General features: G+C 39.7%; 1 protein-coding gene across 1 annotated transcript in view; it reads left to right on the forward strand.

Annotated features, from left to right (window-relative positions):
* Positions 1 to 25,048, forward strand: part of LOC146461936 (coiled-coil domain-containing protein 180-like) — a 47,247-nt gene that overhangs the window by 368 nt on the left and 21,831 nt on the right. The window contains exons 2-28 of the mRNA XM_085086332.1: positions 691 to 872; positions 1,078 to 1,166; positions 1,299 to 1,356; positions 1,536 to 1,587; positions 1,934 to 2,000; positions 2,777 to 2,814; positions 4,973 to 5,107; positions 5,922 to 6,084; positions 6,666 to 6,762; positions 7,201 to 7,320; positions 10,171 to 10,250; positions 11,081 to 11,169; positions 12,253 to 12,300; positions 12,718 to 12,792; positions 14,018 to 14,146; positions 15,536 to 15,580; positions 16,356 to 16,415; positions 16,514 to 16,569; positions 17,391 to 17,517; positions 18,603 to 18,674; positions 19,248 to 19,398; positions 19,971 to 20,052; positions 21,286 to 21,367; positions 21,457 to 21,550; positions 22,117 to 22,229; positions 23,398 to 23,465; positions 24,098 to 24,140. Coding sequence (XP_084942458.1) covers positions 691 to 872; positions 1,078 to 1,166; positions 1,299 to 1,356; positions 1,536 to 1,587; positions 1,934 to 2,000; positions 2,777 to 2,814; positions 4,973 to 5,107; positions 5,922 to 6,084; positions 6,666 to 6,762; positions 7,201 to 7,320; positions 10,171 to 10,250; positions 11,081 to 11,169; positions 12,253 to 12,300; positions 12,718 to 12,792; positions 14,018 to 14,146; positions 15,536 to 15,580; positions 16,356 to 16,415; positions 16,514 to 16,569; positions 17,391 to 17,517; positions 18,603 to 18,674; positions 19,248 to 19,398; positions 19,971 to 20,052; positions 21,286 to 21,367; positions 21,457 to 21,550; positions 22,117 to 22,229; positions 23,398 to 23,465; positions 24,098 to 24,140 — 2,415 coding nt within the window. The remainder of the gene's footprint in view (positions 1 to 690; positions 873 to 1,077; positions 1,167 to 1,298; positions 1,357 to 1,535; positions 1,588 to 1,933; positions 2,001 to 2,776; positions 2,815 to 4,972; positions 5,108 to 5,921; positions 6,085 to 6,665; positions 6,763 to 7,200; positions 7,321 to 10,170; positions 10,251 to 11,080; positions 11,170 to 12,252; positions 12,301 to 12,717; positions 12,793 to 14,017; positions 14,147 to 15,535; positions 15,581 to 16,355; positions 16,416 to 16,513; positions 16,570 to 17,390; positions 17,518 to 18,602; positions 18,675 to 19,247; positions 19,399 to 19,970; positions 20,053 to 21,285; positions 21,368 to 21,456; positions 21,551 to 22,116; positions 22,230 to 23,397; positions 23,466 to 24,097; positions 24,141 to 25,048) is intronic.

Genomic DNA, 25,048 nt, shown 5'->3' on the forward strand with positions numbered 1-25,048 from the left:
CAGATGGTAAACAGATAAATGCAGACTACAGCTCTGTAGACTTTTGATCATATATAATCAATTTAAGTTAATGCTTTTGCTTGGCTGATCTGAATTGTAGTTGGGATCATCTGTGTCACACAAATTTTGCAAAGTTAGCACAAACAGTTGATTTTATTCCTTTTTAAGTTTTACAATGGTTAGAGGACTTACTTTCTAAGGTAGGTTAATCCAACTTTTCATACTGAGCAAAGTAGCAGATGTTGATGACCATTGACCTTATCCGTCCCAGAAATTGTCTACAACCTCCAATGTACTGTACTTGTTAATATGGTAAAATTCAACTTTGATTTTGGAGTTCAACCTTAACAGGTCAAGACCTGTCACAGATGCTGCACCACTCTTGTGCCATTAACCTAATTGATTGTGATGAATTAAGTCCAGCAAAAGAGACTGGTGTCTGAGTCAGTTTGATATAAAAGTATGTGAAATAGGAAGTTGAAGGAAGGTGGCATAATGTCAAAGATCTTTGCAAGATTGGGTAAGATCATTGAAGATATTTCAGGATAAGAAATGAAGAATCATTCAGGATCATTCTCAAGGTCTTATAAATACATATACAATGTCATGTAAGATCTTTTTGCAAATCTTCAAAGATCCTTTTGGAGATCTTAAAGATTTTCACCAGGGCTGGCCACCTTTTTTTTTCAGGTAAGCCTGGTAGAAGCACTAGAAAAGGAAAGGCTCCCGCCTAAATCCAGGTCTGAACCATTATTGCCACTGGTCAGAGAATCTAGAGCTGTGACTGGCCATGGTATTCTGACAAGTCGTCAAAAAAGGTGGATGCAAGGAAGACCAAATGAGAGTAGGATAGAAAATCCCGTTCATCTTAAGTAAGTCATAATTTTTTTTTTGTAATTTGTGCTATTTATCCAATTATAAGGCATAATGCACTTTATAATTATGTAGCTAATGGAAAAGCATTCTAGTCTGTATAGCTATGTGTACTTAATTGATCTTGTAAAAAGGGACCTAATACAGTGTATGGCGAGTGAAATTTAATTTACAGTTCATAACAGGAACTGTTTTGCACTTCAGATATGCAGCTCTTGAGTCCATGGAGAAACATTCCAAACCAGACAGCTTTTTTGAGGCTTTAGAAGTTAGAGGACTTCCAGACACACCAAGTGAGAATTCACCATTGATCTTTTAAGTTTTCTAGATGAAAGTATTCAGACAGTAAATTAGCTGGACTGGATCTGAGTAAACTTTGCTAGTAACCTATTTTTGAGGTTTTTAATTTTGTTTTCACTTCTCAGAAGCAACTCAAAAGAAGACAAACATAATCGAAAGGCTACAGTCAAGCAGAAAGGAACGGTGTGTATATATATACTTAATTATTACAAATATGACTGTTAAGTTATTAATTGCTGCCATTCACTGGAATTAATTTTTGACTGCATCAATCAATGTTTTTAAAAGTGCAGGAGATAAACAGACAAACTTAAGATTGATGCTAACTTTATCTTGTGTGAACTTTTTTTTTCTAATTTAAGGCATGAATCCTACCTGGAGGATATGTATCAGGAATTTGGGGTTATAAATGCCGTAAGTTTCTTACTTTATAAAATATTACCTCTTAGTGCTAAGACATGTGAATGGTACATGTATGAGTGACTATGTTTACACAACAAAAAAATAAACATTTAACATTTTACAGTGTATAGTCCACTCCCAATCCCCTGAAAATGTGCTCATCTTTTACTGTTGAGTTTTGTTGTAATGGAAAACTTACTGTACAAACTAAAGCCCCTCTTCGTTCATTAAAATATTCCCTAGGATTCTAGCAGGACATTGTCTTATTTCATTTGAGTACAGTAACAATAATAATTATACCTGGTATGTCACCTTGGATTTTTAAAGCATATACCAAGGGCTTTAAACTTTTTTCCAGGAACTGGAGCCTCGCATCCTTGAATCCTGTGAGAATTTGAAAGAGCTTTTACTAGAAAATGATAAAGGTGAGTTTAGTAAATTAAGCTCTTTAAAGAATTTGTGAATCTGTAAACTAGTTACATAAAAATTAGTGAAAATTATATGCATACTACACCCACACTGCAAATTCTGAATAGCGTCTCAATCCCCTTAAGCCTAGTTTTCATATGTCGGGAAAATCCCAGATAATCGGGATTTCACTGTTTCCCGACTGTCCCAGACTTGTCCGACTTATGAAAACTGGAAACAGTAGACATCCCCATCTGGGATGGTTGCAGACAAATCAGGAGTGTTTCTATTTTCACTACGCGTTCCAGATTTCTGCAATGGTCGATGATCATTCCAGACATATGACAACTCAAATTGGTACTGTCAGGGACATCGGCAACAGTTTAGCTTGTTACCAATCCCCTAAATAAATGCTTCTCTCCAGTTCCCCACTTCCCCCCGACAAATTAAAATGGTATCTGTCACCAATGAAGACATCAAATCTGGGACAGATGTCTGGTGATTTCCTGATATCCCGGCAAAATCACGGACGGTCAGGAAACAGTGAAATCCCCAGTCGTCTGGGATTTTCCAGACATATGAAAACTACAAAGCTTCAAGGTAATGGCAATAAGTGCCATTTGTGAGAATCAAATCACTCTACAGCGTAAATGGAAATTTAGCAAAAAGAAAAAAAGGTCGTGCTTGCATGACTAATTACCCATTAAAGCAACATATAACATTTAAGATTCATTGAAATTAATTGCAGCTATTTAGTAACTGCTAATTTATTAATAAATTCTTTTGTTTCCAGAAATTGAGCAACTGCTTAAGACTATAGAAAGTGATGATGTAAGTGTTATTACTGTAATCAGTAGCTACACCAAAGATTTTTTTTAAAATACGAATAATTTGCATTAGGAGACTACATTATATATCAAGAGAGGGTAAGTCCTCTCTCTTTTCCCATATGGGTTGTTGACACTTGCCTGACCTCCTCAGTAGTACATAAACCAAGGAACTAACCAAGGGACCTTTAAGCCACGGCTACACAAGCGATTTTTTGCTTGCGCAGGTGATACGATTTTTTCAAATTTTGTCGCGTCACCAGCGCGAGACGAAAATCGCACGTGTAGCCACCCTCGAACTGGCGACACGACAGGTGGAAAAATCGCAAGATAAAAGTTGCTAGAATTGAAATTTTCGCGACAAAATCATAGAGATAGTCGCTCCTGTAGCCACCCTGCAACTTTTTGCCCGCGCTTGTGATGCGACTAAAGAGCATTAAACCAATGAAATTTCCATCAGAAGTTGATGGTAAAATCCCTGTTCCTTTCTCCTTGCGAGCCACGGACATACCCACGCTGACCTTTTCTTTTCTCCTTCCTTCGTTTGCTTTTTATCATCATCAAGAAGAAGAATGCAAATAGTGGATAAAACAATATCGTTGTCCAAAGGTTGTTTACAGTGGCCAGGTCTCTTGAAGTATGCGATTCGCGTGGCTTTCAATTTGTCGCCAAACTCGCTAGAAAATTGTCACTCATGTAGCCACCCTCTTGCGCTGGCGATGCAACAAAATTTGAAAAAATCGCAACACCTGTGCGAGCAAAAAGTCGCTTGTGTAGCCGCGGCTTTAGAGTGTACACCTGGCTGGGTCTTTTTTAGCCCCCATTCCCTTGATCCTTCTCTTTTGATTTACTTTCAGGGAAGGTTATTTGTAGGTGTCTACTTTAACAATGCACATTAACACTTACAGTCGAACCTCCACTAATGGACACCTCCTGTAGGCAGACACCTCTCGTAAGCGGACACTTGGTCATGTTCTCAGCTACATACAAACACCGCAAGCCAATTATTTAAACAGAGTCTATATGTAATTTAGGCCGCGGCTTAAGACAATCAGTGGGCCTCCAAATCTGTTTGTAGATATTAAATAGTTTTCTAGTCTGGGATGTGAGCGTTACCCTCAGGAGCAGAACATGTTAATATATGAATATTGGCAAGATTGAAAATGGTTTAGAACAAAGTCATTGTTTTGTTAACACCGTCTAAACTGTCTTTTAACAACTGACCCTACACTTTTAACTTCCCATAAGCAGACACTTTTGCTGGCCCCAAGGGTGTCAATTTACGCGAGGCTCAACAGTATGTCAAGGGAAAAAAACTGCTTAGCAAAAATGCCTCAAGTTTTAATTAACAGGCCAAGGCTGCTGCCTAACAGGAGTGTGGTAGCCTGGGGCACCTAAGAAAATCATCTTAAGTTTTGGCAGCAGCTCCTAACACTTCACATGTTGGGATCCTTAACTTCTCCTCCTCAGCATTTGACCTTGCGGGCTCCTTGAAAATTTTCTTAGGCAAAAGCCTTGCAGGCTGTCCCAAATGCCTCTGAACCTTCTTCATTTAGTGAATGACTAATTGTACATAGTGTACTACAGTCTGCTTACACTTTAAGATAATGAATTAAAAGTTCATCTAGAGGAGTGGCCTTTGGGACCCTTAGCCCCCCCCCCCCTCCTCCCCTTTCTAAATAACAAAAATAAACAAATGGGAATTTCAAGGGCACATTCCAGCAGAGTGGTTCTGGTTGAATTGGAATTGGAAACAGGAGAACCTGGAGAAGAAACCCTTGGAGCAACTGAAAGAGAACCAACGACAAACTCTGCCCATATAATAGCATCAACTCCGGGTTTGAACTCTGACGCCACATTGGTTAACATGATGATGTAGGAAGCAAGTGCCCTGATCACTGTGTCATCCGTGCTCCCCCCAAAATAGGACCTGCAGCAACAGAATCTTTTCCATTTTGAAAAAGTTTCAATCTTGGCACTCCCTTTAAATATTTTCCCCTGTCCTCTCCCCCCCCCCCCCCCCCCCCCCCCAAAAAAAAACAAAGTTTTGCCTTTACCACTGACTGCATGGAAATTGCAAGTGTCAATGGCCATCGTTCTTTTAAACTTCTTCTTGTGTAAAAAAAGAAACTACATGTACAACATACCTGTATTTGTTGTAGGACCTGCTGCTTCATACTTTAGCTGACCTAGAGGCACTGTGGCAGAGTATTGCAGAGCATTCTAACGAGCGTCAGACGTGGATTGCAGAGCTAGATTCCACTCTGGATCAGGTGGAAAATGACAGAGCAAACCTGGTGTGTTTACATTATTTTGCACTGTGTTTCTTTGTCTCTATATTATTTTACCCTTAAATTTACTTTCTGGTGGTAAATTGGACATAATATTTATACATGGTCTGACATCTACCTTCTTCCTGAATGTTTGACCTCAAATACAATCCAGGGAGCAAACCTGGTAGTTTTGCTACGATTTAAGCTTTTAATTGACAGGTCTTTCTTGTCTTAACTTTTACCATCATGATAAAATTTATTTATTGATTAAGTATCTGGGACAAGCTAAAATTTCATATATTAATTTTAATGGTTTGGTATCTACTATCTTGAAGTTTTTACCTCAAGTATAATTCCTCAACATCCATGACATACTGTAAAAGGTGCAGTCATTATGATAATAGTTTGTATTAATATTGTTTAAATAATTCCTGAAAATATCTCTGATAGATATCAAATGAAGATGATTAGAATTCAAGGCCTGGGAGGTGGAAGACGGGGGTTCAAAAGCCAATTTTCCGGATAAGATGATTTTTAATAGTGTGTCCTTTTACAACAAAACAAAAAAAAAAAAATAGCAATTTATTTGGCTAATTCTTATTTCTAAACATACATTGAAGTGTGTGAATAAAATGATGGAAAACTAGTCAGACATTTCCTCAACTTCTTCTTGTCATTTCCATTTCTGTGTATTTTTGAAACACATTTATTAGCCTTAAATAATTATTTGAGTGGATTGTTTCTGGGCATGAAAATCGTTGTCGTTTTAGTGAGTTATCTCATTGTACACATGTACACTGCAGATAAATTTTATATTTCTTTATTTTTCTTGCAATAGATTCGTGAGACCCTTAAAGGCTTCAACAAAATTCTGGAAAGGGTAGCACATTTGATGCCACCTGATGTGCACAGATTACTTGAGAGGGAAGCCCAGCGAGTCAACTCCACTATCCTGATGAACAGAAGGGCTTATGCTGACCTCACCTCTAACCTGCTGAGTGGTGAGTTAAAGAAAAGAGCTACATATACGGTAGTATGCCATTGGTCTCTTTTAGGGGGTGGTGGGGCTACAGAAAATACCATCCAAGGGTCTCTTTCAGGGGCTGTGGGGCTTAATAGTAATAGAAGATGCCATGTTCCTTCTTATAGGGGTGGGGTGGGGGGCTTAAAATGGAAGCCATTGGGTCAGGATAGGGGTGGGGGGCTATCAGAAGAGACCATAGCCTTTATTCATTTTGGTGGGCCCTTTTCACATAAGAAATGACCAATGCTGACCCCTTTGCACATGTTAATAATTGATTAAAAGAAGGGACGCAGCTTGTAAGGGGCCATGTTGAAGAATTAAGTCTGGAAATTTGTGCAAGGTAGAAATATGACTGTGGAAATCCATCCTTTGTTCACTTGAGATGTCCATAGCAATCGCTACACTGCACTAGCTTTGTGTTGCGGAATGTGAGGCATTTTTATGTGAAGGGGGTGGGGGTGAGGAGCAGGTGAACGTAAAGTCCAGTCCTTACATGTATGACTGTTTTGAATAGCATTTATATGTTGTCTTTAATTTGAAATGTTTCTGAATTAAAAGCTGATGTAGAACGTGAGAGGCAGTGTTACATTTCCTGGCAAAAGCGGGTAGAGGACTGGAGAGTGCTGAAGTGCAAAGTGGCAATTGAGAAATTCAGGTAAAACGTTTTTCAGATGTTGGCCACCTGGCTGTTATCGCAAGCTCCACTTAAATAACTGCTTTGAACAAGCCTTGATTATCAGATATCTGGACTTTCTGTATTATTGTAGATCCCGATTTCTCTAAAATGTCCAATTGTAATTCTAAATTCTAGGAAAGTTCTAGGGAAGTTCAAGTACATGTACATGTTACATTGTAGTGTACATATTCTAGTGAAAAAAACTATAAGCGGGGACTACAGTCTTCAAAGCTGGCTTGCATCTCATTCCTCTTTTGCAAAGAACCAAAGGTATGAAGGGTTGTTGAAATTGTGATTATCTGAACAAACTGAACCATCATGGCAGGATCATGGATCATCTGAATGCCATTTTTTTTATTATTATTATTTTTTTTGCTTTCAACCAATCGGAAAATCTATTTTTCATACATGTTTTAGTGACTTTATGAAGAGTTCATCGATCAAAGACCCACCTGAACTAAGAAGAAAGTTTGAACTGTTCACCGCAGAACAGAATGCTCTAAACAAGAAAAGAGTGGATCTCCTGGAATCACTGAGGTATGTGTATTAAAACATAATTATAAAAATGATTTAAGGACGGTGCCTACTAATACAGAAGTATTTTTGTGCGTTTTATGACTATGCAGTAAAAGCAGATTTTAGCAAGGGCTATTGGAATCCAAAAAGAAAATTGGGGGTAACAACACAGTTTCCAGAGATAATTAAGCAACAATAATTCAAAAAAGCAGTAAAAGACAAAGCGATGTATGGCTATGACGTTTTTTCCACATTGAAGCTTTATTATCTCTGAAAAATGCATGGTTACCCCCAATTTTTTTTTTGGATACCAAAAGCACTTGCTAAGTTCTGCTTTCTCTGCATAGTTTTAAACTGCGCAAAAAATTAATATCCCCATATTAGTAGGCACCACCCATGGGAAACCCGAGTATTTCGAGATGCGCAGAACGTATGCGCAGTAATAAAAGCAGGCACCGTCCTTAATGGGATTTTGGGGCTAATTGTTAGTGACTAATTCTGCTTGCTGGTTCATCTACAGTTATATCGCCATAGAAAATATTTGTCTAAAAGCAAAAAAAAAAAAAAAGAGATGATAGCGTACTTACATGCATTCTATGGGAGGCAGCATGGTCGAGTGGTTAGGGCGTCAGACTTGTAATCTGGAGGTACTTGGTTCAATGAAGTCGCGCTCTGTCCACTATCTGGAGTTGTTTCTTCCCGTTTGTTTCATTGTCCCTGAAAAGCCCCTTTCGTGGACAGGATAATTAAGTATATTATTTATTTATTATTCTAGGGAGCTCGTGTACCTCAGTTCCTGCTTTTTCTACTGTCTCAATGCGCGCGTGGTCGAGCATAAATACCAATCTTCTTCCATTGGCAAGCATCTTCTTAACAAACACCGTAATGTCCCTAAAGACCTTGACAGATGTTTTTCTGTCCTGAAGAAGTGCATGAATAAGTGCGATTGCTTAGTTTACGAAATGTTGCTAATTAGAGAGTTAACACCATCTCTCAATGTCCAATCGGACTCAATTCAAGCTAAACTATTTGCGTGACATTATATATTCAGACATTATGTTAATTTTTTGCTGAACTATTTCTGACATTGACTTTATTTATTCCTATCACTTCGAACTTGATAATGGCGTCATGAGGACTCCGAAACGTTGTTCGGTTTTATCGTTTCTTTTCACTTGTCTATTTGTAACTTAACCTTTACTTATTAAGTTTTTTTAGAAATTTTAATGTGCGCTATTGTACATTTATTTTATAGAGGGTCCCCAATAGGTTTTTCGGGATCCGGGATTTGGCTTTTTTAAAGGTCGGGATTCGGGATTTTAGCGGAAAAGAGCGACGATATTCGGGATAAAAATTAGGTACGGGACGCGGGATTTGATGATTTTACGACGCGGGAAGCGGGAAATGTTATTCTAAACAATCGAGATCCGGGAAGTCCGGTGTCGAAAACGTACAATGAAAATCTAGTTGTCACCGTCCTGGACGAGAAAAGAAGTTAACGGGTCCTATGTTTCTGCAGATAAAATTTCTTCAGTGCTCCCTGAGAACTTGCAGTTAACTTGAGCCGATAAGCCCAAACAAATGCCGCAGAGCTAGCGTGCACAATGGCCGTAAAGGAACTAATTTAAATGGCTCCGAATGATGAAAAAACCTCCATTCGATAAATTTGAGTAGTTTCCTTCGTGATCAAAATCTAAAGGTCGACAGACAGATCTCACCACATTCTGATCGAAAAGGGAAATCTCTCAGAAACGTACTCAGGAAAGCACTTAATCCAGAAGTCTAAGGTACATTAAGCAACCAGCGGGAGTCATGTTTGGCCTGTCACCTTTTCAAAGATCTGTTGCAGTCCCACGTTGTGGTACGTGAGTAGCAATGCTCTTCAGACTTTGATGGCCATTATCCCTGACTGAAAAGTTTTCCAAGGATCAACGTGATAAGAAAGGCAGCCCTCGCCATTCAATTTAGAGAAGAAAAAGAAAAAGGAAAAAGAACAAGCTCTAAAAATAAATTGTTAACTGACTTATTGACTGACGTGATTGGCGGAAAACTTTGAAGACGTCTTAACGTCTTAAGGACGGTGCCTACTTTTGTTACTGCGCATACGTTCTGCCCATCTCGAGATACCCGGGTTTCCTATGGGTGATGCTTACTAATACAGAGATATTTTTGCGCGGTTTAAAACTATGCTGAGAAAACAGGACTTAGCAAGTGCTTTTGGTATCCAAAAAGAAAACTGGGAGTAACCATGAGTTTTTCAGATTTTTCAGAGATAATAAAGCTTCAATATGGAAAAATCGCCATACATTGCTTTGTATTTTACTGCCTTTTTTTTTAATTATTGTTGCTTAATTATCTCTGAAAAATGCGTGGTTACCCCCAATTTTTTTTCTGGATTTCCATAGCCCCTGCTAAGATCTGCTTTCACCGTAAACCGCGCAAATATAATTTGGTATTAGTAGGCACCCGGTCCTTAAATGAACGATGTCGTCGTTACGGTGGAAAGAAATAGAAGAAATAATCTTACACTGAGCTAATTTCTTGGTGACCAAGATCAGTTGCTCAGATTTGCAGTGGGAATTTACATCCAACTGAAAATGCCTTTTTTCGTCGAGGTAAGGGGCTTGAAAAAAAATTATGACGTGACCGGGCCGGGATCGGGATTGGGCTATAACAGCGTTCGAGATTACGGGATTGAGAGAAAATTTTGTCCGGGATGGCGGGATTGAAGAACCCCTCTATATAGTGTTGTGTACCCTTTTTGTACTATCTGGCGTCCTTATATTGGCATCGGTATTGCATTGGAAAAAGAAGGTGCAAATATATTTGTGAAAAATGTTGGATCTGTTTTGTGGCGTCTTTTCTCAACAGGAATATGAAACCTCCTAACGCGACCAAGTCTGCTGTGTATCAGTGGAACACTGCGCTTACAGACTCATGCCGCCAGCTTGGTAAGAACACTAGCTATAAACGGATATGATTTATAATCTCCTAAGCATCCATTCTTTGGGATGTCACGCAACGCATCTCGGCGCCCTTCCCCGCCAGTCAAAACAGACTAGGGAGATAACAACGACGACGGCCGGCAATGGCAGCAAAAACGTTACTATTTTTTAAACATCGCCGCGGTTATTCCAATTCGTTTTAAATGCCAAATGTAGGTGAAATTTCCTGGAGATGAATTCTTGGAGACCGCACCCAAGTTTAGTAGAAAGAAAATGTGGTCGTCGTGTGTTTACGTGCTCCATAAAACGTCCCATCAGGAAATGTCACGTCCTAGTCGTGCAGTGACGGCAAAGAAATGTACCAAAAAGTGTAATGCACTTGCAGAGTTGTTGTTTTGGTTTACAAGCCCATTTCTTTTTTGGCGTTCTCGTTGCTGTCGCCGTCGTCGTTGTTAAAGCTTCCTACATAAGCGTTGAAGGATGTGACCTGCGACCCAAATAACCGCTGGGTGGGAGACCGTATAATTTAGCGGAGATGGTCCGAACCCTAGCACAGATTTCACTGCCCTCTGTAGAGACGTGGGTGCTGTTATACTACGTGCAGGCCCTTTGTGGTTCGGTGTAACCTCTGCAAAACGGTAATTTGTGGACATGCTATAATAGTTTGGTAGTTTAGGAGCACTGAAATGTATAAATAACGCCGAAACCGAGGCCATTTCTTTCTGGATCTTTATCAGTAATCGTAAAACAGCTTGATATGGTGGAATTTTGTGTGCGAGACAGTAGTCAAGTGAGGAACTAAACGTCTCCACATTTATGAATTTTGTGCTTTTTAGAGGAGGTTCACGCCAGATACAAAGACGTGATCCAGGCTGAGTATGAACGAGTTATTGATCAGTGTATGGAGGAGATTGACAATGTTAAGGTGTGATGAAAGTTTTTCAATAATAGAAAACGTTGAAATTAGTATATTTAAATATTTAATATAAATATAAATTTAAGATAGAAAATGTAACACAGTTACTCTAGTTTCACGCACTAAGCGATCATCAGACTGTACCGTTGGAGTTTGTAGAGTTATAATTTAAGGAGGGCGGTCGGAGCGATCTTGCTTCTGATTGGCTGCGTAGAATAACTGTGTTACATTTTGAATCTTAAATTTATATTTCGCTCTGCATGTTTTTCCATCGAGCACTCCTGCGACTGAGTGAAGCAATCATTGTATTGTTTCTTTGTTTATATTTAATATATGTATTTGGGTAAAGTAGTTGCAGAGTTTGGATTGGTTTAGCGTTTATGAGCCATTATACCATGCCCCTAAATATGGTAAGGGTACGCGTCAGGGGAAAAAGAAAATATCACTCAATCAGCGAGAATTTTCGTGGTTGTTTTTACTAGAACAATTATTCCACTCGCGCCTGTTGGATATGAGATGATTTTCAGAAACTCATTAATAATTCATAAGCCCATTGACCAATCAAATGGGCGATAAAACATCACGTGCAGTGGTTTTAAAACCCGATAAAACCTCCTCCTTATTAGTATGCGGTCTTTAATGTTTTTCTCGTATGCTTATTTCCAACGTTCACAAAAGCATCATTGTTATGAACTCTCTTGACACACCCTTTTCCGGGAATGTTTTTGAAGCCGTTAAAAAAAACTTGCAGCACCTGTTTTATCATGTCTAAGACCACTCGACTGCGCCTCGTGGTTTTAAATCCCGATAAAACACTGCTGCTCGTGTTTAAACATTACATAGCCAACTCGGCGCTACGCGATGATCTATCATCTTGTATCCAACGCGCTCGTGGAATAATTGTTAAGTATAATATCACCAACATGAAATTAAGACATTGCCATGTAAAACAACGACAACAGCAACAAATTCTTCTTCTTCTTTGTGACTACCAGCTGGCCGTCTTCCGTCATGCTTATACACTGTATGCAACAACAACGACGCGGGTGTCCCCGTCCTACAAAAAAACCGACTCTTTTTGTTTCTTTACAGGAGCATTTCTGTTCAGGAGGCATTCTCGATGCTGTTAGAACTGAAGAGGTGATACAGTGTTACGTACATGTACTGTTAACATTATTGCTAGTTTTTGCTTCATTCCCCGCTTGATGCTTCGCTTGGATTTAACGGACGAGTTTAAATCCTGATTAAATCTCACTAAAATTTAATTAATTTCAAGCTGGATCCATCTGTGTGACATCTCTTTCATTTATTAGTTGTGTTCTGCACGTGCACTGCACCGTAAAATTCCCTAAAGAAGCCCAAGGCTTATTTATTGAAGGGACTTTTTTTTTAGGGGCGGGATGGCATGAGACAAAAGAGCCCTCTGGTACCCCAGGGTAACTGTTTACGGTTTCCTTACTTATACTTACAGTGTAACCGATATTATTGACTAACATGAATTTTTCGTTTAATCTAGTTCCTGTTATTTTGAAGTAAATTATTTCCCTTTCCGTTCAGGTGATGAATGAATCGTTTCTGCCACTCGTTGGTGAAAAGCAGACGAAATTTGAACACGAGATCGACAAAATGGAGGTAAATGTCGATGCTTGTGAATCCTTTTGGTTATGCTCCACCATAGGCCAGTACTTCGTCACTTATTGTCGACATAACGTGGGGAGACATAAATTTTCTGGATAAGGCCTAATTTAGAAATTCCATCTCAGACGCGTCATACAATGTATGTTTCAGATAATCGAATATTACAGTATGTTGCGTAATTCACTCCTCGGTGTTGACTGTATGACTTTTGGCCAGTTTATCTGGGACTTGAAAAACGGTCGATGCATCTAAAGGACGCATACATTTTAGGCCTGGCTTGTTAGGTGTCTTAAAGCGACTTTCAGGTGATTTTGTTCCTCTCCACGTACATGTCCACTGGTGATTTATAAACCAAAGTGCTCTCATTTGCTTTAGAAAGTTTCACATTATTTCTTGTGAAGACACTAAGGATTTCTATGCCTTTAAGAAGATGCGGACTTCATTGAAATGTGTTAATTGCATCAAGGATGAGTTCCCTGTGTCTCACTGTGGAAAGCTAACTTACCTTCGTCTTACAAGGGCAACAGCAGAACTGATAAACAGCAGACTGAACAAAGTGGCTAATTTGTCAAACGGTACTGAGCAGATGACGTCATGTGGTTGTCAAGATGTCATTAACGTCAACCAAAAATACCGAGGGGTTAAAACGTGCAGCTCCCATATATTTTCTTTTCTTCAGAGGCGTGCGAATGTTTAATCTTATATGTACCATATTTGGAAAGTGAATTAAAATCTAATAAACCAATGAAATCGCTTTAACTGACGGCGTTTCCGCGTAAGTATTTGCGCTTGTTTAAAACAGCGAGTTTTTCATATATGGCACATGTACTGAGCAAAAGTGAATATAAGTACGCTGTGAGTGCGCGTTACTACTTACACGTTTCAGCCGGATAACCCTCCTAGAGTGAAGTTTTCTGCAACTGTTCTTTTCTTTCTGGCGTTCTGTTGTGTTTTCCATACTCGTTATTGGACCTTAAGCCGAATTATCCGCGACAGCGCAAGAGAAATTACTTCACAAAATATGGGACACATGCAGAGAACCCCCTCCCCCCCCCCGCTTACCTTTATATATATATCTAACGCTATGTGCATCAGGTGCCTGTTTTTTACGCTAGTATCTTTTATCTTATCTTTGCACTTTTGAACTTTGGTAGAGAATTAGCGCTATATAGGGTATAAAGGTACGAATTGTTATGTATTTAACCATTTACTGTTGCAGCGCTCGTTGGAAAACCTGACGAGTTATCATGAGATGATGATCAAGTCATTGTTCAAGTTTGTACAAGGAGCTGCTCATTTATGGGACTTACATGAAATCGGCCTGGCTCGGCAAGAAAGAAAGCTACAGGTGTGTATTTATTTCATCGTTTAATTACTTTATAAGAATATGGAAACGCACATAATAGGCCATTTCCGAGTTACTGTGAACCTCATTATGAAAGCGAGGCTAAGTGCAAAGCTTTCCGTTTGCAAATTAGTTTTGTTTGTATATGAATAAAACTAATTTCCATAATAAACACTTGCCCTTAGCCTCGTTTTCATATCGAGGTTCAAGGCAATCTCGTACCCAGAGTCCTCAGGCTCTTAAGCCAGCGGTTAGTCGCCAGGAGAGACTCTGGGGACTTCGAATTTTATTACCGCAGGATTTCTGCGGTAAAACCAGGGTAAAACAATGGAAACCGTTACGGAACAGCCAATCAAAAAATTTGATTTTTTCGAAGTCCCCAGAGTTCTCCTGGCGCCCACCCGCTGACCAAAAAGCCTGAGGACTCTGGGTACGAGATTGGGTTCAAGGCAACTCGGGGCGCCTATTTGTTTATTTCAAGGTATTTTTAAGCTTGTGTTCGTACATTTGCTTTGTGACAAGTACATGTCAACGTGTATTTGGCATATCATGGGTCAAAGAGAAAATCTGAGTCCATGACGGAAATGGAACCCGTGATCTTGCACAGATGCACTCCCCCCCCCCCCCCCCCCAACCCCCACCTTTAATCGCTGAACGCTAGGGAGACCTATTGCGAGCTCGGTCATTTACTAAGTTCATAGGTGTTGCGCATTGCCGGGATAAGCAATCTTGAAAGTGTACTGTTTGGTGATGAAGAGAGAAGAAGGATGCTCGTTCATGAAATGAAAATGGTTCAATATTCATCAAGCCACAAGCGTGGTACAAAGAAAATTCCCTGACAGGAATCGGACCCACGACCTTCCTTACAGTTGTCAGATGTGAGAGACGAATCTGGAGCCGAGCTGGGTCATTCATCAGGTTCATGTGTGATACACAACCTGTTTCCGCTAGGAAGTGTTGTGTTGGTTTTGATTTGGAATTCTTTTGACTTATTAGAGAGATTTAGAATAATGTTTACGGAAAACGGCAGAAACGATCACGTGACCATGTTTACCTTATATTTGCTGCTCTTTGTTTTCAGTTTCTTAGTAAAATTGGGTAGTTTTATGTTATCATGAAAGGTCAGAATTATTTTGCACTATTCTCATCTATGTATTAATTATTTCAAGAAAACATAAACTTGAATCTCACGTTTGCCGTTTGCTCAAACGCGAATCTCAATCTCTCTGTTGTCTGGAAGTTATCGCTGATAATTTTTTTAAGAGGTTATTTCGAGAGAGAGAAAAAGTACTAGTTATAACTTGTCTATTTTATTTTTATGTGTTCTTGGTAGTGGCGTCCTCTAAATTCTTATTCATTTATTTTCCTACCTCAAATGTTTTCTTTCTCTAGGAGCAACTGGAAAAGAATCGACGAGACCACGACGGCTCGAACCAGGTGAGAACATACAATTGTCGCCGAATCGGTTGTTAAATCGTTTTTTTTTTTTAGGGGGTGGGGGGGGGGGGGTAAAATAATGCCTTGTACTCTGCCATACTAATGACAACTACGTGACCGAGAGTATAGATATATGACATGTAATAAATTTGAATTGATGTCTTAGCTTTGTTCTATTTTACTCTGACATTAATCTGTTAATATATATAATAGAGGGAGTCCATTATTTAAAAACCTTCTGGTTTCTCATGGGCTTCCTCGCCACCTTTATTTTATTATTATTACACTGTCTTGAAATTCTTTTTATTGTGGCAAAAAATAAACTTGAAACTTAGGTGGAATTGATGCTTGTCGTTGGGCTTGTCATTGGGCTTTATAGCGGCCTTTGATGAGGCTGTCATTGCGATAGGTTAAGTTTTAAGGTGGCCCGCAACGGGATTCTGTTTTAGTTATCCTAGGCGCAAGTACGTGTAATTAACGCAAAAAGCGAAGCAAATTCGGCAATATGGCATCTTAAGTGAGCGATCTCTTTTGTACTTATTTGTTGCGAGCGTACTTCTCTTTTATCGCTTGGAAGATACATCGCATTTAATCCATATACAATGTACAGGAGGTCAGTATAAAACATAATTAACAATAATTACAGAAGTGGAGGTTGATAGTGGTGGCTATCAGAAAAAAAAAATTGATCGCAAAGTAAACTTTAAAAAAATATTTGCCTTTCTGTGAAACAAACCTTTATAAGGCAACAACGTTTGTGGCCTTACTTTTATAGGTAAAGGAAGCTAACCTGGACATCATTATGGACAAAATGAGGCAGGATTCATCTGAACAGGTATAGTTTGCTTTTCTGAAGAAAGCATTTTGAAGTAAACGTGGCTGCTAGTGTTACCACGTAGTACGAACGTTAACATAACATGTCCATTTTTTTAGGCGTTAAAGGACAGCTTGAAAAAGGCTTTAGCAGGTCTGGATGAGATCAAACAACTGTAAGTAAAACGATAAGTAAGTCCCCAGGGTGCTTACAGCTTTTATGGTAAAGGAATTAGTAGTCGTGTTGTTTTTGTATTGAAAACGTTTTCCACGTAATCGGGACAAGTAATTGTTGTTGGTTCTTGTCCTTGCTCTGACAGGATTTTTCTCCGGGTACTCCGGTATTCCCTTCTCCTCAAAAACCAACATTTTCAAATTCCAATTCGATCAGGTTTTTTCAGTCATAACAGACTGTTACGTGTCAGTCGCGTAAAACGAAGTCGATTTATCAGCTTATTCGACTTATTTACTTGCACTTGTTCAATAAACTTGATATTCCTAGCCCCAAAACAATTTTTGTTAGTTTTGTAATTGATTTTGAAAATGGTAACCCACGATCTTTATAGCTATACCGGATAAATATATTTCTCTTCTCTCGCCTTGGCATTTTGCATCTTGAGTGAGCTTCATCCACGTTTTGCATGCCATGTTATACATCAGCTTTAATGTTCTTTCGTTTTCTTTAAAAGAAAATTCTCCCTTACAAAAAGCTAGACTGCGAGCAATCCTACTTTTTTCCTCACATCACACGCGCAAAGCGACGGTACAATTATGGAAAATAGAAAAGTGAACGAAGAGAAGAAACACACTAGTCGCCGTCTAAAAAAAGCAAAAATTTGACCATCTTTGTACATTAAGTGTTAAGTATTAGTAAAACTATTTCTTGCCCCCTCTCCGTTACATTTACACTATTTTTACTTTTTTTTTGTCAATATTTATTGCTGTTTTGATGTGGAGATGAATAAAGAGAAATAAAACATACATATTGTCTCTCCAGGTACAATGATTTCCACAGTCAGCAAATGGACACTGCGTGTTCGTACCCTGAATTAGTACACGAGGAACTGATAAAATACGACGGTGAAGTATGCAATTATTTTCAAGTGGATCGAAAACCATCAATGGTGAGTATAGTAACAGACCCTGATTAGATACAGCAAATTCAGTCAAATTAACAATCCTTTTTTGAAAAAACCTTAGGTGACACAGAGTACAATATGAACAATTAACGAATTAACAATTGCTTATTCCGAGTACCTAGCCTGTGCCAGGCGTTCAGAAAGTGGTGACCGGCGCAAAGAAAATTGCGGTGCGAAGTAAAACGAGCAGCAGTGTTTTATCGGGTTTCAAACCACGAGGCGCAGCCCAGTGGTTTTAGACCCGATAAAACACGTGCTGCGAGTCTTTTGAACGGCTTCAAATACATTCCTGGAAAAGCGTGTGTCAAGTGAGTTCATAACAATGATGCTTTTTGTGAACGTTGGAAATTAGCATTTAAGAGAAAAATACTGCATGCTACTAAAGAGGAGGTTTATCGATATAAAGTTACTGCACATGATGTATTATCGACCATTTGATAGGTCAATGGGCTTATGAATTATAAATGAGTTTTTGAACGAACAATAAAAGCGAGAAGAACCCTTCTCGTTTATTCACGCTCCTCGCTTTAATTATTCGCGGCACGCATCGCAATTTACTTCGCGCCTCTCTTCACTATCTGAACACCTGCAACAGGCTACAAGTAGTCGACCAACCTGTCATTTATGTTTATATTAAATATATAGTACAAGTATGTAGAGAATGCTGTGTGTGTGTAATTAATCATAACTTTCACCGTACAGTCGAACCTCCGCTAACGGACACCTCTCGTAAGCGGACACTTGGTCATGTTCTCAGCTACATACAAACACTACATTTTTAGCCTCCCATGAGCGGAAACCTCTGTTAAGCGGACACTTTTTCTGGCCCTAAGGGTATCCATTTTCGGGAGGCTATTGTAATCGTCGGCACCTCCGTTAGTGTTAGCTGTATAGTATGTAACGAGTGTAGGCCTGTAATTTCATGCATGTATTTTGTTTTTTGTAGTATAAAAATGTAAGTATGTTCATGTTAATTGCGATTAAAATAAAAACCGGTCAAATTTAGTCAAAGATCACCGGTATCAGTTTCAAATCAGTACTTTACATAACTTGCTCATTTTTTTCTGTAGTCGGGGACCAAGGTAAAGAAAAAGGAAAGCAGATCAGCAAAACAAGAGCAGAGCAAGCTAAAGAAAAAAGAAGTAAGGACAATGAAGGTGATGCTTCATAAAACTTCGAGCAGTTAATCGAATAGCATTATGTCGTAGTTGATGAAGGATGAATGTGATTGTTGTGATAATAGCGTTGGTGATGATGATGATGACGATGATAATTAACAATTATTCCACTTGCGCTTGTTGGATATGAGATGATATCATAGCCATAAACATTTCATATCCAACAAGTGCGAGTGGAATAATTGTTTTATTAAAAAGAATTAAGAAAGTTTGACTAGATCTTGCTGATTTCGTTTTGCAAGAACAACCAGAAGACAATTTAATGGTTTTCATTTCTCGTGCATGGTATAAGGAATCATATACCATGGCTACTAAGCCAATCAAATCCCTGAAATGACATTATAAAATGATCCAGTTTTTAATAACCATGATGATAATGATGGTGATGATACTAATGATGTTGATTGTGCTGTTGGTGATGGTGAGATGATAACGATGACAATGATGATGATGATGATGATGCTGATGATGATGCTGATGATGATGATGATGACGAGACTGCTGTTGCTGATATATCATTTTCTGTGTGTTTTGCAGAAAACTCCACCGTCCATTGAGGAAATTCTAACCACCTCTAATGGTACAACATTCTACATACTGGTGGAGCCAGGTGAACATGGTCTGCTGGGGACTCCGGAGAGTATAAAAAGCATGAAGACCTGCATGACCTTCCTCACAGATGTACAAAGTAGGCACTGTTAACTAATGCTAGCAAAGTGCTTATAGTGAAAATGATTGTTTTTTTTTTTAACCCTATGCTAAAAGGCATTTTCCATTTTCTTAAAAAAAAACTTTCAAACTTTCTGTCAAAAATCGGTTGCCATGGCAACATTAAAGGCAAAGAATACCAAGCGACCGCATAAAATTTTTCTCAGATAAATTTCTGAAAAAGTCCTGAAGTTTCAAGGGCGTTTGCTCTAATATTCAAAACTATTCAGGTTCAAAGCCGCCGCGGGCAGAATCCGCTCCCTGCCGTTCGAGATAGGGCTAGCTTACAAGTTAAAAATTTAAATTGATTTGCTGCTCTGTTTAGCCATGTGCTTGTATGTGATCAAACTTGTTTCAGTGGATGACTTACGTCTGTCGATTCTTTGCCAACTGTTCATTTGTCTGACAATCTTTCACCCTTGGCCATTGTCCTCCGACATAGCAACCGCCTGAAGGAGGTTCTTTACTATATAACAAAAAAGCCTGCAATGCTTCATGAACCTTTTGTCCTTCAGCTGGATTTTTATTCAGCGTGTTATCGATTTTTTTTAGTCGAGGAAGATGAAGATATTTTGCCGTCCTACATCGAAGCCATTGCCATTCGAGAGGAGCTGTTCTTGGACCTCAGAAAACAGTAAGTATTTTGCAAATTGTGTGTTTGTTTTGTAATCGTATTTGTTTAGCTTTTTAGTCGGTTTAAGCCAAAGATTGTACAGCTTTATACTTAAATTGAAGAGGCTATTACTTCGGCTATATGTAATTTAGTGTAAGTTAGACTCGAGCGGAGCCAATGCTGGTCTGCGGCGTTTGGGGCGGTCATGCGTGTTTTGGGTCTCATACGGGGCTTTGCAGGGATTACGTGTTTCGCGTTCCAGCCGTGTGAGGATATGCAATTGCTTTGAGCATCAAATCTGCTTGTGGCGTGCTTATGTTCCCTCTCTGCCCTCCTTCCCTTCTGCTGGACATGGTAAGGGTTGGGTTGGTAAGTATGTCCACTGTTTCTATCAGTGTGACGGTGCCTGGGTGGTTGCTGTTCTCAGGGTTGCCATGGATACCTGCGTGCTCTTCTTGTTGCTCGTATCTCCCCTGGCGCTACCTTCTCTTAGGCAACTTCCTCAAGTTCATCAATTGGCGATGAGTTTAATGTGATAACTTTTACTAACCACTATAACGAAGAAGCCTAATTTTATAAGCCTTTCAGTTTCTCATGAGTCATCCTCACCACTTCGACTTTGGCTTTGATCATGCGTGAACCTGCTCTGATAATTAAGGCATTTGGCGTCTGCTAGCTTCTTGAATGGATGTTGGAAGATGATGATAAATACGGATCCGGTCGTCTTGAAGAGATCTGTCAAGTTAAGCGATTCTCTGCCTATCGGTAAATCGAAGAAAGCGGGCGATTGTCACTCTAGGTCTGTTGGTATTTTTCTTGTCGAGGCGGTGGATTCTTTGGACTTCTATTTCCTCAGGATTGTCAGTTTTTATGATGGAGGACATAAACGTGCCCAGTACCTTAGCTGTGTCTTCATTGTGTCTTCTGCAACCAAAGTTTCTTCAATACCTTCAAAAAGTAGATTTCCCTTCGTAAGTGAGCTCTGTCAGTCTTAGAGTCATCTATGCCACTCGGTTGACTTTTCTTCAGTTCATGGAGGGATTTGCTCGCAAATTCCACACTTGTTTTCAGCACAGGTGTATTAAGCTCTTTGAACAGCCTTTTCGGTGGGGTGTAGGATGAAAATGAAACGCTCTCCCCCAACCCCCTTCCCGTTGCGTTTCATTTCACCCTTTTCCCCGTTAGAGAGCCTTTCCACAGGTTGTATGATGGATTGTATGTTAAACGCGTCGCGGTATGTTTCTTGCGTTACAGAATTCGCTTAGCGTTCTTGGATCACCTTGAAGAATGGAAGCTTCAAGCCATAGACAGAGCCGACAGCGTAGTAGCAGCTAAGGTAAGTCAATTTGTAAAATGAAATTTTAGATGTGGTTTTTTTAGAGTTTCGAACTCGGGCTAACTTTTTTCTGCATTGTTTTCCCGCAGGTTGAAGAGTTAAACAGCGAGTTAGATTTACGGCTTCATCTGCACGAACCACGAGCTGCTAGAGCAGAGCAAGACGTGCATAACGTCAGAGCAGGTGAAGAAACTGTTATCCATAAGCTTACTCTTGTTCATGGTCAGCAAGGGTAGTAATCAGGGCCCAAAATACAAGATGAGCTACCGCTTGAAGCGAAATTTCACGATCATTAGAACTATAATTTGACGGAGCTAGCTTAATTCTGGATCACCCTGTTCAACGAAAGTGTGCATCACAAGTTCAAGACGAAAATACGCACGAGTCAAATTCAATAGTTTTTCTTTTGATAAAATTGTCCGATCTTTCTAGCTCTTCTCATCTTCGTTTGATCGGAAAATGGCCAGTTGCACGTCATTTTGAAGACAACTACCACGATGCCTTGCAGGAGAAACAGGTGGAAATCGGAATTGACAAAAAACAAACGTGTGGATAGTAAGCCGAATTTAATGACTAGCCTCTAGCCTGAGTAGCTGGCGGTACTGTTCGCACACGAATATAAAGTTTTGGTGGCGGAGCTGCCATGAGAGGCGTAAGCCGCGACAGGGAGACATGTAAACTTCGCCTTCGCCAAACCAATCCCGCCAGCTACCCGGGCTAATTGATGAGATTTCTTTCTGATTCCACAGCGGAGTTGGTGATGCATCGCGAGCGAGTTGAGCGTCACTGCAAAGGGGTTACTACGTCACTGAATGAATTCAAGGCAAGGTTCCAACAGATGGTGGAGGAGCATGATAAGGAGGTGAGATTGACAGCTGCCAATCAAGACATAAACATCGGAGGCTTACCATTTATCAAAGGCAATGGTTATGAAACCTGACAAAACTTCTTTGCTATAAGGTTTTGTTAAGGGCGATTTAGACGGTACGATTTTCTCTTACGACTGTCGCATGCGATTTCTAGAGCGCGCGCTGCTTGCGTCATTTAAAAATCGTACACAACTCTCGCCACTCAGCATTGCCTTTACCTACGATTGTCGTAGGATTTTAAAGGGCGATTTAGACGGTACGATTTTACCTACGATTTGTCGCATGCGACACGCTTACGCCATGCCTACAACACGAATCGCGTCGTGTAAATCAACCTACAACATCCTTACGACAGACGCACACAACACGAAAAATGTCGTAGGATTTTAAAACATGTTTTAAAATCCTACGACAATCGTAGGTATAGGCAATGTTGAATGACGAGAGTTGTGTGCGATTTTTTGCATGACGCGAGCAGCGCGCGCTCTAGAAATCGTATGCGACAGTCGTAAGCAAAAGTTGCACCGTCTAAATCGGCCTTTAGCATTTTTGTCCTCGACCGTGCACAAACCATGCACAATAGATTTTGAAATGTGTTGGAGCAACTGACCAATAAAACGTTCCTGTTAAGATATTCGACTGAGTAAACATCAAAACAAAGGATTGTGCACGGTCGCGGTCCTTCAAACATAAATTGCAGCACTATTGTTTCCATTTTCATTTTCTTAACTAGTCCTTCAATTAACTATGTTTTTATTCAGTCTAAGCGGAAGTTACCCCCAATTTTCTTTATGGATTCCAATAGCCCTTGCTAAGATCTGCTTTTCCCGTATTGTCATAAACTGCGCAAAGATACCTCTGCATTAGTAGGCACCGTCCTTAACTTGACAACGTAACATGACGAAAAAGTGCAGTGTTGTATGTTTTCTTTATAGTAACAATTACGGCACTATTTTAATCGTGAAATTTTCCTAAAAAATTAACGCCATTTTCGCGTGTGTGCATCTTTTATAACGTTGCAAAATTTGTATTTGTCCTTTAACAAATCACGCTCAATTTCCGTGAACACACGCGTGGGTTATAATAAAAATTGCATTAACAATTTTAAACAGTTTGAACAACAATAGAACTAAAGAAACACTTGTTCATTTTGTTTTGCAGACGGAAATTTTTAAACAATCTGTTCAAGAACTTGAGGCGACGTTTACTTCAGCGACAAAAACCCACGAGTACGTAAGGCCAACTATTCATAAGTTAATCTTCGAAAATTAACATATCCATTCCGCTGATTGTTGTAAGTTAATAACATCTGATTGTAACTTTAAACCGGCTCGATGAACACTTTATGACAAAGCTAAGGCCCAGTTCAGACGCCGAACTTTTCATGAGCCGAACTTAATTCAAATTAAGGTCGGCCCAAATCACGAAAATCCCGCCTTTTGATTCAGACGCCGAACTTAATTAGCCGAACTTATTTTACTTGAAGCAAAACCAATCGAAATGTTAGCGTTTTTTTTTTATTTTAATTTTTTTATTTGAAATACGTTATAATAATTTATGCATTAGGTTCGGCTCATGAAAAGTTCGACGTCTGAATCAAGGCCGTTCCAAAGCCGAAATTCCCGGCTGAGCCAGGCGGGAAGAACGGCTGAGCCGTTCCAAATTGAAACAGCCGTTCTCAACTGATTCAGACGCCGAACTTTTCATGTACTTAATTCGAGGTATTAGGTTCGGCTCATGAAAAGTTCGGCGTCTGAACCGGGCCTAAGTCTCTAATTTCATTTATTATCTCCCTATTATGCAAGACTTGTTTATTGTTGTTTGGTGAAAAAATCGTAACAAGTGCTGTGTGTTTCCGCAGACTTTTAGTGATCCAAGATCAAGTTGCTGGACGCGTAGAGCAGGTGAAAGAGGCTTCCATCATATAACTGTTCTTTTTTTTTCTTTTTTGAGTGCTTCATTGCCTTTTAGGCTGGTTTCCATATGATCGCGGATCGCAGATCGAAGATCGCAATAAGGTCTGCGATCGTCTGCGATCGTCTGCGATCATATGGAAACTACTTCTGCGATCGTCTGCGATCCTGCGATCGCGATCGCAGACGATCGCAGAAGATAGAAGCATGTTCTTTCTAAAGGCTGGTTTCCATATGATCGCAGACGATCGCAGACCTTATTGCGATCTGCGGCCTGCGATCATATGGAAACCAGCCTTTAGAAAGAACATGGTTCTATCTTCTGCGATCGTCTGCGATCGCGATCGCAGACGATCGCAGAAGTAGTTTCCATATGATCGCAGACGATCGCAGACCTTATTGCGATCTGCGATCTGCGATCCGCGATCATATGGAAACCAGCCTTTTGAGGTTGAGTTGTTTGAGTTGTTAGCTGTGCTATCAGGACCCAATAGAGGCCTTTGTTATATAGACACGAGTGTTTTACTGGAAAATACACCACTCACAACATTAATACGAAACTACATCCGGAACGCAAGTGGCATATTTTCCATATCCTCACTTTTGAAGGTATTAATGACGCCATTTCCCGCTTTTTTTTTGTTGTTGTTGTTTATGCAAACAGTCGGTGAAAAATGGCGAACGATATATTTGTCTGCATAATAAAGAGAAAATTACACGGTAGCTTGAAGATATGAATTTTACTCTCTCGCGCAAATATTGTTTTTATTACTCGAAAATAAAATTCACATCTTCTCGGCGCCGCGTAATATCCTCTATGTCTTGGGAGTTAGGGGTGGCGGCGAATTGCATTGGTCTGGCTCTTTGTCACCACGGAATTGCCGGACAGTGACTGTCTG

This window comes from Pavona decussata, unplaced genomic scaffold, assembly GCF_977016875.1.
Source record: "Pavona decussata unplaced genomic scaffold, jaPavDecu1.1 SCAFFOLD_193, whole genome shotgun sequence".
Lineage (NCBI taxonomy): Eukaryota > Metazoa > Cnidaria > Anthozoa > Scleractinia > Agariciidae > Pavona > Pavona decussata.